We start from the raw sequence: 16,978 nt of genomic DNA on the forward strand, positions 1-16,978 counted from the left end.
GGATGTGATCTATACATGTGATCCAGATTCTAGATGAAAATCTGCACACGACTGGCAGGTTGACGTTTTTTGGGACGAGTCCTGTCCTCGAGTCAGAACTGAGCGATTTCCACTTGATGGGTCAGCTGCAAAGTCAAAATTGCCTATATTGTAAAAATGCATTAGCTCTTTGGTCTAATTTAATGTTAGGGTTAGGCATAAGGGTTAGCAGTGTGGTTAAGGTTAGGTTTAAAATCAGATTTTATGAATTTGTGGCTGTGCTAGCGGACACTCTACAAAGCTGCCTCTAGAACAAGATTCATGACGAAACATGTTAACCTGCTCACGACTGTGCCTTTTCTTTTCAACTACAATGGTCTGATTCAGAAAGGAAGTTTCCCAAAACCTTATTAACAGGGTTCACACAGTTCTAAAAATACATCTCACTCACTCAAGGAGTGCAGAAGCAAACCCTCTAGGCATCCTCCTCCCAGAACTGCTGAGCTTGTTACCCCCGACAGTTTCGCACGGATTTACTCAACAAAAGCTTTTTTTATATACATCTGACTTAAGCCAGTTGTGTTAAAAATGACTGGATTTGACAGTTCGTGTCTGGCAGACGTGGGACCAGCTACGAAGTAGAACAGATGGAGAACAGAGGAGGAGAACAAGAAACAAAACAGTAGAAGGAAGATCAAATCCCGGCAGAATATAGATAGAAGACGAGAGCATTCTAATGGGGTGGATTTGACTGACACGGTTAAGTAAGGTCATGCTTTCGAAAGACTTAGGGCTATATGGTACAAACAGAAGATCTAAATCAAACTACAATGCTCTTTTTATCAAGTATTATCAAGGACTGCTGTATCCCATGACGGAGAAGTTCATAAAAAAGAATAATAAATATATTTTCGCAGCATTAAATTGTACAAAGTAATTCATGCATATCCAAATCCAAATTAACATTCCAAACGTAACTCCAAAACCTTGGATATAACCTTGCTTTAGGAATAACATTGAACAGGACCCTCCAGAGCTCCAACAGGTCTGACTGAAATCACAAAACTCCATCCAAAATCCAACTCGTGTGTTGACTACTCTGTCTGTTCACATTCCCTTGTTCACTAGCCACACTCGACCAAACGAAGACCACGTCGTTAGCCGCATTCCAAATGCTGAACCATTCAGCACAGTGAGTTCAGTAACAAGCCCTAATGGGCCGCTGCATTCGTTAGAAGTCTGAACCTCTTTGGATTGTCAGTACCTTACTATCTCATGTTGAGAGAGAACAGGCGCAGACACATCAATAATTGTAATGCAAAGAAGAGGATTCACTCTGGCATATCTCCTTCCATTTAGAATGTGGAAAGACCAAAAAAAGATTTCAATGTATTGTTAGTCTCGACATTAGGAAAGTCGGGAAGAAGGTTATAGGTTGCTGTGCTTACCAGTAGAATCGATTGGGGGCCACCCTCTCATGGACAAGTTGCCACCTCCTTCCAAACTCCACCGAGCTGTACAGCTGTGGGGAGAAAGCCGGTGGGACTTACATACTGTATTCAGTCAGACAAGACAGATTAAATGAATACTGTAAAATAAACATTCAACACAAACCCTAAAAGTCCAGGTAGTTGACTTTAATTCAAATAGTTTAGTATTTTCCCATTACAGTCAATGTGATACAATATGAGCATAACTCGTTATATAATTTGTCCTGTTCACTTCACAAATAATGTTTACTTATACCTCCGTAGGATAAATTGCTCTCAAGTTCATTTACATTCTTGAGAAGCTATGTTACCTACATGGCACAAGGGGGCAACAAAAATGTGCCTCAGAAGAATCACCAGAACAGGGCTGAAGCTGAGGACACGATCTGTCAATTCTCCACACATTCCTTCCATGTGAAAACCCCACACACATTCCCAGGTTAAATATGAAGCTGTAAAATGGATTGTGGTATGGTGAGGGTGTCATCGTGCTGGAGATATGGCTACATACTCCTAACAAGGCTAGAGATCAGCGGGTGGGCTGATGGATTTGTGTGTGTGTGTGGTGGGGAGCCTAGCAGGGGAGCCGTGGCACAGCCGGTGGTCTCAATGTGAGCATTGTTTCGCTAGTCAGCACTTCGGTAGCTTGCTGAGTTATCCCAATCACTACTGAGAGCTGCTACACAGAGATGGTTCTCACACACACACACACACGCGCGCACACACACACACACACACGCACACGCACCACAGTCTCTATCGTAGATGGTATGAGCTGAGGGGGGATTCTTTCAAGAAGCAGGAAAGCTTATTTGGGGAAGGAAGCATGGTACAATTGAATATCCTGAATAGACATGGAATAAATGCCTTTTGTTTGCTTCTTTTTTCACTATCAGTATTTTTTTCTTACTAACTGGTTACTGTGAACTATCCAAGGTATTTACATGAATAATGTCAATATCGGGCTTTGTTTTGTTTGTTGTTTTTTAGCTTAATTTGTTTACTGCTGTCCAGCCAATGAGGCGCAAACCTTGTGAGAATGGTCAAGTTGTGAAAGTTTGGATGTGGTACTTTTTTTTCCTTTTTTTTTTTACAAAAACAGCTGCGACAGCTAAGCCAAATTATGTATTAGTTTACTGATTACAGCGGAGAAGTCAACGAGGCGTAAGACTTTATTTAATTGTTTTAGTTTGTGGACTTTTTCCATTTTAAATGTGAGCGATCAAGCATAACATGCAAACAGTAATTTATTAACGGCCGACTGAATGGTGATACTGTTTGTTTATATTTGTTTAAATGTAGTTATTTACTCTTTCCTGAAGGGTGAAGTCAAGGCCTCAGTTAACAGACCTCAATATCAGCACATTTTCATTCAAATAATCCCCTTGACAATTCTTGTTATTCAATTGATAATCATATTTAATTAAACTAATCCGAAACCACTATTAAAGCCAAGGTGAATTGCAGGCATTTGAACTGTACTGAAATGATGTTCCATTACTTAAGGTTTGTAACAAGGTCTTTACACAATGGTCTTCAAAGAACACCAGTGAAGGCCAACCACTACGGTCTTCAGTCCACAACACATACTAACACCATTTGTAACATCATTAACCATTCCTTAACATTAGATCACGTTGAACATATTACTATGCTTGTACTGTACTGCATGTACTATACAGTCTGTTCCTTCCATACCATATGTGCCATATCAAATATCTGCCTATGTGGCATATGCTATTCTGGCCACAGAACATGGCCAATATATTTCTATGTCAATACATGGCAGTGGAAAATGTGAATAGTGCTATTTGAACTGAGCTATGACTTTCATAAGGAACAGAGTTGAATTAAACAGATGCAAGAAGTAGTGGTAGAGAGGCAGGAAATCACTCTGGCTAATTAGCTAACCCCCACAGTGAGGTTGTCTCTCAAATTGCACCCTATTCCCTAGTTAGTGCAATCATTTTAACCAAGGCCCATATGGATCTGGTCAAACGTAGTGCATCATATAGGGAATAGGGTGCCATTTGAGACACTAGTGTGTTAACACTTAGTCAGGCAAGTCGGAGATGAGGGAGAGTGAGAGGGATTTGTACATTGAAATACGGACTGGCTAGAGAGCCAGTTCCTCAATCTAGGAAATGCCAAGGAGGAATAGCTCCAAGGCACCGTAGAGAGTAAATAAAGAGAAGGGGAAAGACGGGAGCAGGAGAGAAAGGGAGGGAGGGAGACGAGGGGAGAGTGTGAGAGATTGAGATTTAGAGGGCGAGAAGGAGAGAGAGTGAGATTAAAATAGACAGAGAGAGAAAGGCAGAGATAAAGAGAAAAGTTAAGAAAGTGGAGGGTGAGGGTGTATAGAGCCTAGCATACACATACACACACACACACACATATATACACATACACACACACATATATATACACACACATATATACACACACACACACACATATATACACACACACACACATATATACACACACACACACACACACATATATACACACACACACACACACACACGCACACACACACACACACAGGTGCATCCTATAACAGCTGCAAAAAACCTCCCGAAGTACAATAAGCATCTCCCCTGGAAACAGTATTATTATTATTTATCAGATGGGAAGTATTAGGCCCAAATGGCTCTGGCTGCAAGCAAGGCATTTTATTAATGGTAATGGTCATTCTCAAAATGGCTATATATCGCAGGTCTGGAATATATCTTTTGCATAATTACCTTCTCTCTTGTCCCAGTAGTTCACCGACAGTTACCATCACAAGACACGTGTCTCATATATTAGATTATTATTCATTCGGTAAAAATATGCACTTCATTCCCTTAGACTCAATTAATATCAATCAATTATAAGCACAATGTTTATGTTTGTCTGATTCATCAGGTCTAAATGGGGATATCTAATCCCTGAGTCATGGAGAAAAGGTATTAGTCAAACCATTGGTCTAAGGGTACACAATGCACGTTTAACCTTTGTAAAGGTGCTTATGACTGTTTATCGGGGTTCACCGCTGTTGGTTTTGCTTTCTCAGCAAGTTATTGGAAGGAATGCCGGGCCTACATTTAATGGACGAGGAGTTTAAAGGGAAATCTACTTCCTATTCATCATCTCCAGCACCACCCCAACATTAACATATGTGAAAATGGCACGTTCCTATCTGTTGTAGTAAAAACAATAGAGAAAGATTAGTCTTTCCAAGGACATCAACCAAATAGTAGATAATTAGTAGGCAATTAGTTGGCAATGCCTTCACACGATGCACATCTTCCTTTTATATATTTTTTTTACTACAAAACATTTGTCAAACATGTTGCTGTTGGGGGTGGTGCTGGAGATGATGAATTTGACGTTTAAAAATTGTGAAGATTCCTTTTAAGGGAATTCGGTATTGGTCCTCAAAAGTCCCCATACAGCAAAATAAAGTCCTCATGTAGGGCCATCTGTAGGACTCTATGAAATATATGAAGTATGTTGAGTGCATGGCACTATACAGTGCATTTGGAAAGTATTCGGACCCTTTCCCCTTTTCCACATTTTGTCATGTTACAACGTTATTCTAAAATGGATACAAACATTTTTTCCCCTCAATCAATCTATACACAATACCCCATAATGACAAAGCTAAAAAAAAAACGATTTAATCAATTTTAGAATAAGGCTGTAATGTAACAAAATGTGGAAAAAGTCAAGGAGCCTGAATACATTCTGAATGCACTGTATGTGGAGTACATGGTTCTATATACGGCTTTGGTCTCAGCCACAACAACTGAATTTATTCAAGTATGAGCAAAAAAGTTTGAGCAAATCAGTTTGAGCAAGTTATGACTAATTGACTTCGCCACTCAGTTGAACTTAAACATATTACACAGTCTAGTGTCGTTATGTCAACAATCAACCCACTTCGTGTGAATGCTACACGCTTTCAGGAAAGTTCAGGGCTACATTCAGGCCTACTTTTAGCTTACATCCATAGACACCAGTCAAGTCTCTTAACTCGTCTAATCTCTCTCTCTCTCTCTCTTTGTCATATCTGAATATGAGTAATGAGTCAGACAATAGCCTCTCGCCATGGTTACGCCACTCAATCACCGGCAGAGGAAATAGTCCAACTGATGCTTCCTCACCCCTCACTCTCACCCTCCCCCTGACTCATAACAGCTCACCTTGTTTTGATGTCTGACAGAGGGCAAAACCGACAGAAGACAGGAAAGCCTCTGATGACAAAAGAGAAAGTAGCTAGCTACGAAATACAGTAGTTAAGTGATCTCTCTCTGTGTCTGTGTGTGTGTGTGTTCTAGAAGTCCCTCAATCTAGGACATGCAAATAATGAGGAGAAATAGCTCTAAGGGCCCACTGCAAGAGAAATTAAGGAAAGGGGAAAGACAGGAGTAGGGGAGAGGGAGTGAGGAAGGAATGGAGGGCAGTAGAGAGGTTGCCTGACGACTCAAACATAATTATTCCACTGCTCGTCTAAGACTGCCATCATTGAAGCCATTTGCCGTGATGTCAAAATGAGGGGTGTTGTACATAACAATGTCATCAGTGATTGGATCTTTTCTAACCAATCAGGTTATCAAAGCCAGTATTCAAACCCACTGCTTTACCCACGTGTGTTCTGGCTCTGGCCCAACCCATAGGTTTCTGGGACCAATCAAAATGGTTAGTATTCGTTTGCATTCGTCGGGGGAGGTACTCGTATTCAGACTTATTGCGGAGAATTAACTAATGCTCGTGGGCGTGGCGTAGCATTTATCTGGAGCAAGGAGTCTGGGTAATCAGGTAAGTAGAGAGGGGGGGGTAGGTAAGGAGAGAGTGAGCGATTGAGTTTAAAAGAAAGGAAGAGGGAAAGATTGAGAGAGAATGAGAGGGCGCACATATATTAAACCTGTATGCTGTATACACAGTGTACAAAACATTATGAACACCTGCTCTTTCCATGACAGACTGACCAGGTGAAAGCTATGACCCATTTTTGATGTAACTTGTTAAATCCACTTCAATCAGAATAGATGAAGCAGAGGAGACAGGGTAAAGAAGGATTTTAAGCTATGAGGCAATTGAGACATGGATCTTGTATATGTGCCATTCAGAGGGTGAATGGATGAACTAGGCAAGTCAGTTAAGAACAAATTCCTATTTTCAATGACGGCCTAGTAACAGTGGGTTAACTGCCTGTTCAGGTGCAGAACGACAGATTTGTACCTTGTCAGCTCAGGGATTTGAACTTGCAACCCTCCGGTTACTAGTCTAACGCTCTAACCACTAGGCTACCCTGCCACCCCTTGAACGGGGTTTGGTCATAGCTGCCAGGCGCACCGGTTTGTGTCAAGAAAGGCAACGCTGCTGGGTTTTTCATGCTCAACAGTTTCCTGTGTGTAGTAAGAATGGTCCATCACTCAAAGGACATCCAGCCAACTTGACAACCGTGGGAAACATTGGTGTCAACATGGGCCAGCATCCCTGTAGAACGATTTCGACACCTTGTAGAGTCCATGCCCTGACAAATTGAGGCTGTTCTGAGGACCAAAGTGGGAGGGGGCCGGGGTTTGCTTCAACTCAATATTAGGAAGATATTCTTAATGTTTTGTACACTCAGTGTATATGCATGGCCAGGTGCATCTTATAACTACAGCCAAACACCTCCCAAGGTACACTTGTGTGTGTGTACCTCCTCAGGAAAAAGAAGAGAAACACTCATTATTTATCAGATGTAAAACATCAGGCCCAAATTGCTCTGGCTGCAAGCAAGGCATTTCATTAATGGTTTTGGTCATTCTCAAAATTGCTATAAATCGCAGGTCTGGAATATATATTTTACATATTACCATCTCTCGCCTCAGTAGTTCATCGGTAATTACCACCAGACAGCGTCTCATATATTAGACGTTTTTTTATTTATTCTTAAAACACTTCATTCCCTTGGACTAGAATGTTGATGATTAATCGCCACTTTTTTTATACCTTTGATGCCTTGCCCGAAAATACAGTAGGGGATATCAAATCCCTGAGTCATGGTGAAAAGGAATTAGTCAAACCCTCGGTCTAAGGGTATATAATACACGTTTAACCTTTGTGAAGGTGCTTATGACTGTTTATCGGGGTTCACCTCTGTTGGTTTTGCTTTCCCCTAAAGTTATTGGAAGGGATGCCGGGCCTACATTTAATGGATGAGGAGCTTAAGGGACTTAGGGATTCGTCCTCTAAAGTCCCCAAACAGCACCGGAAAATCCTCATGTAGGGCCACCTGAGCCACATATACAGTAGGACTCTATGAAGAATGTGGAGTATATTGAGTGTATGGTACTATATATGGGGAATATTGAGTGTACGGTATGGCACTATATTTGGAGTATGGCTTCATATACAGCAATATGTAGTAGATTGAGAATATGGCCCTACAGTTGAAGTCGGAAGTTTACATACACCTTAGCCAAATACATTTAAACTGAGTTTTTCACAATTCCTGACATTTAATCCTAGTAAAAATTCCCCTTTGCCACAACTTTGGAAGTATAATTGGGGTCATTGTCCATTTGGAAGACCCATTTGCGACCAAGCTATAACTTCCAGACTGTTGTCTTGAGATGTTGCTTCAATATATCCACATACTTATCCTCCTCATGATGCCATCTATTTTTGCCATCTATTTTGTGAAGTGCACCAGTCCCTCCTGCAGCAAAGCACCCCCACAACATGATACTGCCACCCCTGTGCTTCACGGTTGGGATGGTTTCTTCGACTTACAGGCATCCCCCTTCTTCCTCCAAACATAGCGATGGTCATTATGGCCAAACAGTTCTATTTTTGTTTCATCAGACCAGAGGACATTTCTCCAAAAAGTATGATTTTTGTCCCCATGTGCAAACCGTAGTCTGGCGGTTTTGGAGCAGTGGCTTCTTCCTTGCTGAGGGGCCTTTCAGGTCATGTCGATATAGGACTAGTTTTTTACTGTGGATATAGATATTTCTGTACCAGTTTCCTCCAGCATCTGTACCAGGTCCTTTGCTGTTGTTCTGGGATTGATATGCACTTTTTGCATCAAAGTACGTTCATCTCTTGGGAGACAGAACGTGTCTCCTTCCTGAGAGGTATGGCGGCTGCGTGGTCCCATGGTGTTTATACTCACGTACTATTGTTTGTACAGATGAACGTGGTACCTTCAGGCATTTGGAAATTGCTCCCAAGGATGAACCAGACTTATGGAGGTCTACAATTTATTTTCTGAGGTCTAGGCTGATTTCTTTTGATATTCCCATGATGTCAAGCAAAGAGGCACTGAGTTTGAAGGTAGGCCTTGAAATACATCCACAGGTGATACTGACATCAAATTATGTCAATTAGCCTATCAGAAGCTTCTAAAGCTATGACATAATTTCCTTGAAATGTCCAAGCTGTTTAAAGGCACAGTCAACTTAGTGTATGTAAACTTTTGACCCACTGGAATTGTGATACAGTGAATTAAAAGTGAAATAATCTGTCTGTAAACAATTGTTGGGAAAAGTACTTGTGTCATGCACAAAGTAGATGTCCTAACTGACTTGTAAAAACTATAGTTTGTTAACAAGAAATTTGTGGAATGGTTGAAACACGAGTTTTAATGACTCCAACCTAAGTGTATGTAAATCTCTGACTTCAACTGTATGTATGGAGTATATGGCTCTAGTCTCAGCCACAGAAACTGAATTTATTTTAAAAAAGCAAATTGTTGAGTAAGTTATGAACACGATTTAATATATTGGAGTTTAGACGATCAACCTAAAAAAAAAATCTGTTTCTAAATTGAGGGCAATCATAAATTTAAATCCACTGGATATGCTAATCACGTCTCCTCCCCCACGGTAACACACCTCACTCAACTGCAGAGTAAATAGTCCCTAAATGACGACACCACATCAATCACCCCACCGCCTGACTCAGAAGAATGGTCATTTACTTACCATAGTGAATTATTATAATGTTTGTTTGTTTGTCAATTAATCCCATAAGGGATGGGTTGCCAATTGTCGATTTGACACAAAGAAAAAAAAGGGGAAAAAATCATAACAGCTCGTCTTGTTTTGATGTCTGACAGAGGGCAAAACAGATGAAAGACAGAAAGCCTCTGATGACAAAAAGAGACTATAGCTAGCTACCAGATACAGTAGTTAAGTGATCTCTGAGTGGGTGTGTGTGTCAGTCAGTTCTCTCTCCTCCCTCTCCTCTTACCTTCTGGTCATGGCTGTAGGCAAGGATCCAGTCCTCCTGCTCGGGGTGGAAGAGAAGGCTGAGGATGTAGAAGCTGTGGCGGTACTTCTGATAGGTGGCTCCCTCATCGGAGCTGATCAGCAGGCTGCTTTCCACCTCCGGGTCAGTCAGAAGCATGATCTGAATGAGAGCAGACAGAAATATAATCAGAGCTAGCCATGGAGGGAGCTGGTCCTGGAAGACTGGGAAATATTATTGTTGGCTTGCGAATGAGGCTTAGTTTGAATCAGTGTTGGCTAAAGATAACTTATTTAAATGGTATATATTTTGGTAATCCATGCTGTGAAGGCTCCTCAGAGGAGGAAGGGGAGGACCATCCTACTCAGTAAATATCATTTAAAATAGTGAAACATTAAAACAGTTATCCTTTTAAGAAATTTTTTTATATTTTCACATCAACAAATAATTTATTAAAACATTTATTAAAATACTGTTTTGCAATGAAGGTCTACAGCAGCCTCAACAGCACCCCTCTGTAGGGTAGCACCATGATGGACTCGGCGGACAGCTAGTTTCCGTCCTCCTCTGGGTACAACGACTTCCATAGACTTACACATTAATTATGACAACTTCCGGAGGACGTCCGCCAACATATCAGAGCTCTTGCAGCATGAACCGACTTGGTGTCCACCCAATCAATCAAAGGATCAGAGAATTAAACTAGAATTGAAAGCATAAGCTACAGCTAACACTGCAGTGCATAAAATGTGGTGAGTAGTTGACTCAAAGAAAAGGACAATAGTTGAACAGTTTAACAAATTCATTTATTTCAAAATGAAGCAGCAAGAGAGAGCTATATTTTGTTGTATTTTTTTCCACTTTCACTTAGCTAGCGAATGCAGCTAGCTAAACTCAGCAAAAAAAGAAAGTGTTACACCGAGGCCTGTACTCTGGAGCGAGATCGATTTGGAGGTGGAGGGTTTGTCATGGTCTGGGGCGGTGTGTCACAGCATCATCGGACTGAGCTTGTGGTCATTGCAGGCAATCTCAACACTGTGCGTTACAGGGAAGACATCCTCCTCCCTCATGTGGTACCCTTCCTGCAGGCTCATCCTGACATGACCCTCCAGCATGACAATGCCACCAGCCATACTGCTTGTTCTGTGCGTGATTTTCTGCAAGACAGGAATGTCAGTGTTCTGCCATGGCCAGCGAAGAGCCGGGATCTCAATCCCATTGCGCACGTCTGGGACCTGTTGGATCAGAGGGTGAGGGCAAGGGCCATTCACCACAGAAATGTCCGGAAACTTGCAGATGCCTTGGTGGAAGAGTGGGGTAACATCTCACAGCAAGAACTGCCAAATCTGGTGCAGTCCATGAGGAGGAGATGCACTGCAGTACTTAATGCAGCTGGTGGCCACACCAGATACTGACTGTTACTTTTGATTTTGACCCCCACTTTGTTCAGGGACACATTCCATTTCTGTTAGTCGCATGTCTGTGGAACTTGTTCAGTTTATATGTCTCTGTTGTTGAATCTTATGTTCATACAAATATTTCCACTTTAAGTTTTACTGAAAATAAACGCAGTGGACAGTGAGAGGACGTTCCTTTTTTTGTTGAGTTTAGTTTAGTCTACTAAAACACCTGGCTCAAACAGAGAGGGATAGTATGTTAGCTAGCTGGCTATGGCTATCCAAAACTGGAACTCTTCCAAGTCAAGGTAAGCAAGGTTTTATTAATGTTGAAACGGTTTTCTTCTGTGGACGAAGGATCGGACCAAAGCGCAGCGTGGTTAGAGTTCAACATGTTTAATAAATACCATAAACGTGAACACTACGAAATACCGAAACGGTCCTATCTGGTGCAGAGACACAAAGACAGAAGACAACCACCCACAAAACCCAACACAAAACAGGCTACCTAAATATGGTTCCCAATCAGAGACAATGACTAACACCTGCCTCTGATTGAGAACCATATCAGGCCAAACATAGAAAAGGGAAAACTAGACACACAACATAGAATGCCCACTCAGCTCACGTCCTGACCAACACTAAAACAAAGAAAACACAAAAGAACTATGGTCAGAACGTGACAGTACACCCCACTCCCCAAGGTGCGGACTCCGGCCGCAAAACCTGAACCTATAGGGGAGGGTCTGGGTGGGCATCTGTCCATGGTGGCGGCTCTGACGCAGGACGTGGACCCCACTCCACCACAGTCTTTGTCTGCTTTAGTCTCCTCCTAGGAACGGCGACCTAGGATTGGCAACCCTACTAAAGGGCCCCACTGGACTAAACAAACTCCTCCGGACCGAGGGGCAGCTCAGGACCGAGGGGCAGCACAGGACCGAGGGGCAGCATAGGACCGAGGTGCAGCTCAGGACCGAGAGGTAGCTCAGGCTGGTTGGCGGCTCTGGCGGATCCTGGCTGAATGTCGGCTCCTGGCTGAATGTCGGCTCTGGCGGATCCTGGCTGAATGTCGGCTCTGGCGGATCCTGGCTGAATGTCGGCTCCTGGCTGAATGTCGGCTCTGGCGGATCCTGGCTGAATGTCGGCTCTGGCTGAATGTCGGCTCTGGAGGATCCTGGCTGAATGTCGGCTCTGGCGGATCCTGGCTGAATGTCGGCTCTGGCGGATCCTGGCTGAATGTCGGCTCTGGCGGCTCCCGGCAGACTGGCGGCTCCCGGCAGACTGGCGGATCCCGGCAGACTGGCGGCTCTAGAGAGGCGGGAGACTCTAGCGGCTCTGGAGAGGAGGGAGACTCTAGCGGCTCTGGAGAGGAGGGAGACTCTAGCGGCTCTGGAGAGGAGGGAGACTCTAGCGGCTCTGGAGAGGAGGGAGACTCTAGCGGCTCTGGAGAGGAGGGAGACTCTAGCGGCTCTGGAGAGGAGGGAGGCTCTGGCAGCGCTGGACAGACGAGGCGCACTGTAGGCCTGGTGCGTGGGGCCGGCACTGGTGGTACTGGACCGAGGACACGCACCTCAGGGCGAGTGCGGGGAGGAGGAACAGGGAGTACTGGGCTCTGGACACGCACAAGAAGCCTGGTGTGTGTGGGTGGCACTGGATAGACCGGACCGTGCAGGCGCAATGGAGCTCTTGAGCACCGAGCCTAACCAACCTTACCTGGTTGAATGCTCCCCGTAGCCCGACTAGTGCGCGAGGTAGAATAGGCCGCACTGGGCTGTGCTGGCGAACCGGGGACACCATGCGTAAGGGCTGGTGCAATGTGCGTCTCCTTGGGCCGGCGTACTGGAGACCAGATGCGTAGAGCCGGCTTCATGACACCTGGCTCGATGCCCACTCTAGCCCGGGCCGATACGAGGAGCTGGAATGTACCGCACCGGGCTATGCACCTGCACCGGGGACACCGTGCGCTCCACAGCATAACACGGTGTCTGCCCGGTCTCTGTCACTCTCCGGTAAGCACAGGAAGTTGGCGCAGGTCTCCTACCAGGCTTCGCCACACTCCCTGTGTGCCCGCCCACCTGTCTATCTCCTCTCAAGTAGTGACACAGTCCAGATCTTGCTCCCATGTCCAGAAATCCTGACATCGCTGCTGCTGCCGCCCATTACCACGCCGCTTGGTCCTTTTGTGGTGGGTGGTTCTCTAACGGTTTTCTTCTGTGGACGATCGGTCCAAAGATCGGTCCAAAGCGCAGCGTGGTTAGAGTTCAACATGTTCAATAAAGACCATAAACGTGAACACTATGAAATACCAAAACAACACATGTGAAAAACCCAAACAGTCCTATCTGGTGCATAGACACAAAGACAGAAGACAACAACCCACAAAACCCAACACAAAACAGGCTACCTAAATATGGTTCCCAATCAGAGACAATGACTAACACCTGCCTCTGATTGAGAACCATATCAGGCCAAACATAGAAATGGGAAAACTAGACACACAACATAGAATGCCCACTCAGATCACGTCCTGACCAACACTAAAACAAAGAAAACACAAAAGAACTATGGTCAGAACGTGACAAATGTATTGCTACCAGGGCCCATCAGTGTAACTGATAAACTGCTTGCTGCCTGTACTGCATGACTGTAGCAGGTTTACTAACGTGTTAGTTCTAGTAACCATGTTGACTATGACCTTAGCTAATATGGTGACAGTGATGTAGGCTGTGTGTCTCGGTTAGCGGTTATGATGATATGAAGGTTTGGCTTGGAAAGTTTTTTTCACCTGGTCACAGACAGCTGATGTGTTGTGTACTAAAGACCACAAGTGAAGGGAAAATATGAGCGGAGGAGAGCGTGTAGATGTGAGAAGGAATTATACATTGAGCAAAATGATCATGCTCTTTGTATGTGGCTGCTATGAAAGTGAACTGTGTTTGCGTGGGATTAGGGTGTATTCATTCCGCCAATTATGTTGAAAAACATGTCTTAAAACAGAAGCAAATGTAATGATACAGGGATAAACATACCTGAATTTGTCCAATAAAAACTCTTGTTTGAAACTGTTGGACTAATGATTACACCCTAGATCAGCTCGATGCAGCCAAGAGTGTGCAAAGTATTGAATGTGTCACTGTCTATCACCTTGATTACTCAAATGTCTCTCTCGACCTTTGCAACCAAGTTGTAAACTTTAGGCTAGATTGTAGCAACCTCGTGACGGGAATAGGGACAATTCTAGTATCATTTAGTAACCTAAACCTACATTGAGCTGGTAACAGAAATAAGGCCATGCTCATCCTCCCTCATCTTAAACGTCACCAACCGCCACTGAATCCATGTGATGGGCAGCTTGAGAGTTTGAAGTTGACTTAAAAAAATAGATATTATTATTAGATTATATGATTGGATTATAAAGTCTACATTTAATAACAGATATAAATGTCAGTAATTTGTGTTTCTAAATTGGCGTCTTTAGACACACTGTCATCTCCTGCTTGTTAGATATCTCATTTGTAAACCTGTGTTCCGCTTTGCTAGATCCTAATTATTGTTGTACAGACAGTCTTTTAACACACCCTTTGCCTATCTTGTAGCGAGTGTGTATGGGTAACACATTCAGATTTCTCTCCTGCTGTCTGTTCAGTCAGGCTTTGAAAGCTCTAATTTCCCACAAGCTTTGTTCTTTTCTTGGAGGTTCACAATTTTTTTCCCTGTGATTGTGCCAAGTGAGAAAAAAACACATATCAAAAGATATAATCAGCAGCAAATGTAATTGAATCAGTCATCCTGAACACTTACATAACACCTTATCAGTAGCACAGTGGGAAGGAAGTAGACTGTGTGCGTGTGTGTATGTGTGTGTGTGAGTATGTGTGTGTGTGTGAGTATGTGTGTGTGTGCGTGCGTGCGCGCGAGTGTGCGTGCGTGTTTCGAGTCACTATGTTAATAAAACCATGAACTGATTGGCACTTATTATCCCAACTTATCCATCCCAGTAGTGTCCACAATTTCAGTGTCAGACAACGACTCTATAAACCTCCACCGTTTCAGTGTCGAGACCTTGTGGAACCGTCGAAGTCTGGGAGTCTAGGAGTCTCCTCACACCACCATATTTCTATAGTTCACCAACCCCAGCAAAACCACTGTTCACATTGCGCTAGCAAATTGTCATTAATTACATCAGTCGTGCAGGGATCACACCGCTATGGAACCATGCTGACTGGGTTATAGAGGATAGCCTTTTGTCTAACAGAGTAGGGAGACACAACCTTCAACGAACAACCCAAGGTGACTTGAACAGGTTTCCCCATTTGACAAATCTCCTAACTTTCCCTGATTACCATCAATAGGGGTGGATTTGGGAATGGGGCATGAGGTAAAACATCTAACACACTTCCAGCAGGCACCATTGGCTACATAACCTAGCAAGTTTGAGCAGGCGAGGCCGAGACTAAGTCATTTGTCAAACTATGCATGGTAATGGTAGCTATAGTGGGCCGACCCCAAACACAAGTTCATCAATCACAGTGAGCTAGCGTAGCGCCATACGTGATCCACATGCTGACCAATCCAATCAAATGCAGCACCCAACACAGTTTATTTTTACATTCCATACACAATTAACACTTTGTAAGAGACAGTGTTTTAACTCTGGGCACTATTAAACTTTGTCTGCTCCTATAAATATGGAAACAACACCCTATTGCGATACAGCCTATTCTAGCCTAGCTTATGTAGGCTAATGCTGCTATTGTGAAGGGGGGATTATAAGCGGTTTCATGAATTCGGGAACACTCACGGACAACTTATTTCAATAATTTGTTGCTAGAATATGGAAATCGATATATCCTAGTGCGACGTGGAAATGGGTTAGGAAGATTCTGGTGAGCTTCTCGGGGATGTGGTCGTGTATCCGATTAGTTCCACTTATAACCTTCAGATGAGAGAGAAATGAGGGGAAGAGTTGGACAGATGTGGCAGCGAGGGAATGAATCCTGTAGGAGTTGTGTTGAATACTATATTCGGCTTCATAAGATGACATTAACCATGAGCGGTAAACAGGGCAATGACCGTTGCCAAGCATTCAGCTGTTACACTTTTATCTAAAAACTCATCTTCACTTAACATGGTTAATATATGCTTAGCTTCAAGCCTTTAGACTTTAGACAGAGCTTCACCTTGTCATTTTACACATTTCTATAAAAACTGTATACAAATGTCAACAACATCCTCATCATGCAAAATTACATGACTGTTTGTTTAGACATAGCTGTATCTTTAGATACGCCATCTTGGAGCTTCACCTTGTAATTTAACAGATTCATATTGAAAACTGCATGGAAAGGTCAACATCCTCATCACACAACATGACATTACGGTGCCATGTTTAGACAGGAAATGACAGACGGAACCTGTTGACTCAATCAACGTTTCCAAGGGTGATTTCAAGAAACCATCTCACACTGGTCAAAACAACTGAGAATGCATATCCAAATGTTGCGTAATGTTATGCCGCCAAATTAAATCCTTCACTTTTTGCTTTACCGGAGTTTAATAAATAAAAGGAGAAAAACCAAAGGAATCATGCTGACTCTGAAACTTTCTCCAGAGTTCCATGCTCTGTAATCCACACAAACGCTGGCATTTTGTTCATTTCTACACTTCACACTTTCCCCTGATGGAGCACGGGGAAAAGAGAGGGCATGCCTGGAATTGCTACCATTGTGTGTGTGTGTGTGTGTGTGTGTGTGCACGCTCCAGTGTGTGTATACGTATGTGTGTGTGCGTGTATTTAGTTTATGAGGCCAAAGAGGTTCAAAATGACCAAAGGATAATGAAGCAGCCACCAACTGCAAGACATTTAAGAAGTGTGCGATGAAT

The 16,978-nt window shown here is 43.3% G+C and overlaps 1 protein-coding gene across 3 annotated transcripts in view; it reads right to left on the reverse strand.

The window, feature by feature from the left end:
• Positions 1-16,978, reverse strand: part of LOC110493541 (VPS10 domain-containing receptor SorCS1) — a 149,872-nt gene that overhangs the window by 41,781 nt on the left and 91,113 nt on the right. For all 3 annotated transcript variants that reach the window (XR_005036889.1, XR_005036888.1, XM_036949462.1), the window contains exons 4-5: positions 9,702-9,860; positions 1,428-1,501 (exon numbers count right to left, since the gene is read on the reverse strand). Coding sequence is in view for 1 of the 3 variants with exons in the window: in XM_036949462.1 (XP_036805357.1) it covers positions 1,428-1,501; positions 9,702-9,860 (233 nt within the window). In the remaining 2 variants the exon portion in view is untranslated. The remainder of the gene's footprint in view (positions 1-1,427; positions 1,502-9,701; positions 9,861-16,978) is intronic.

The sequence above is a fragment of the Oncorhynchus mykiss genome, chromosome 17, assembly GCF_013265735.2.
Source record: "Oncorhynchus mykiss isolate Arlee chromosome 17, USDA_OmykA_1.1, whole genome shotgun sequence".
Classification (NCBI taxonomy): Eukaryota; Metazoa; Chordata; class Actinopteri; order Salmoniformes; family Salmonidae; genus Oncorhynchus; species Oncorhynchus mykiss.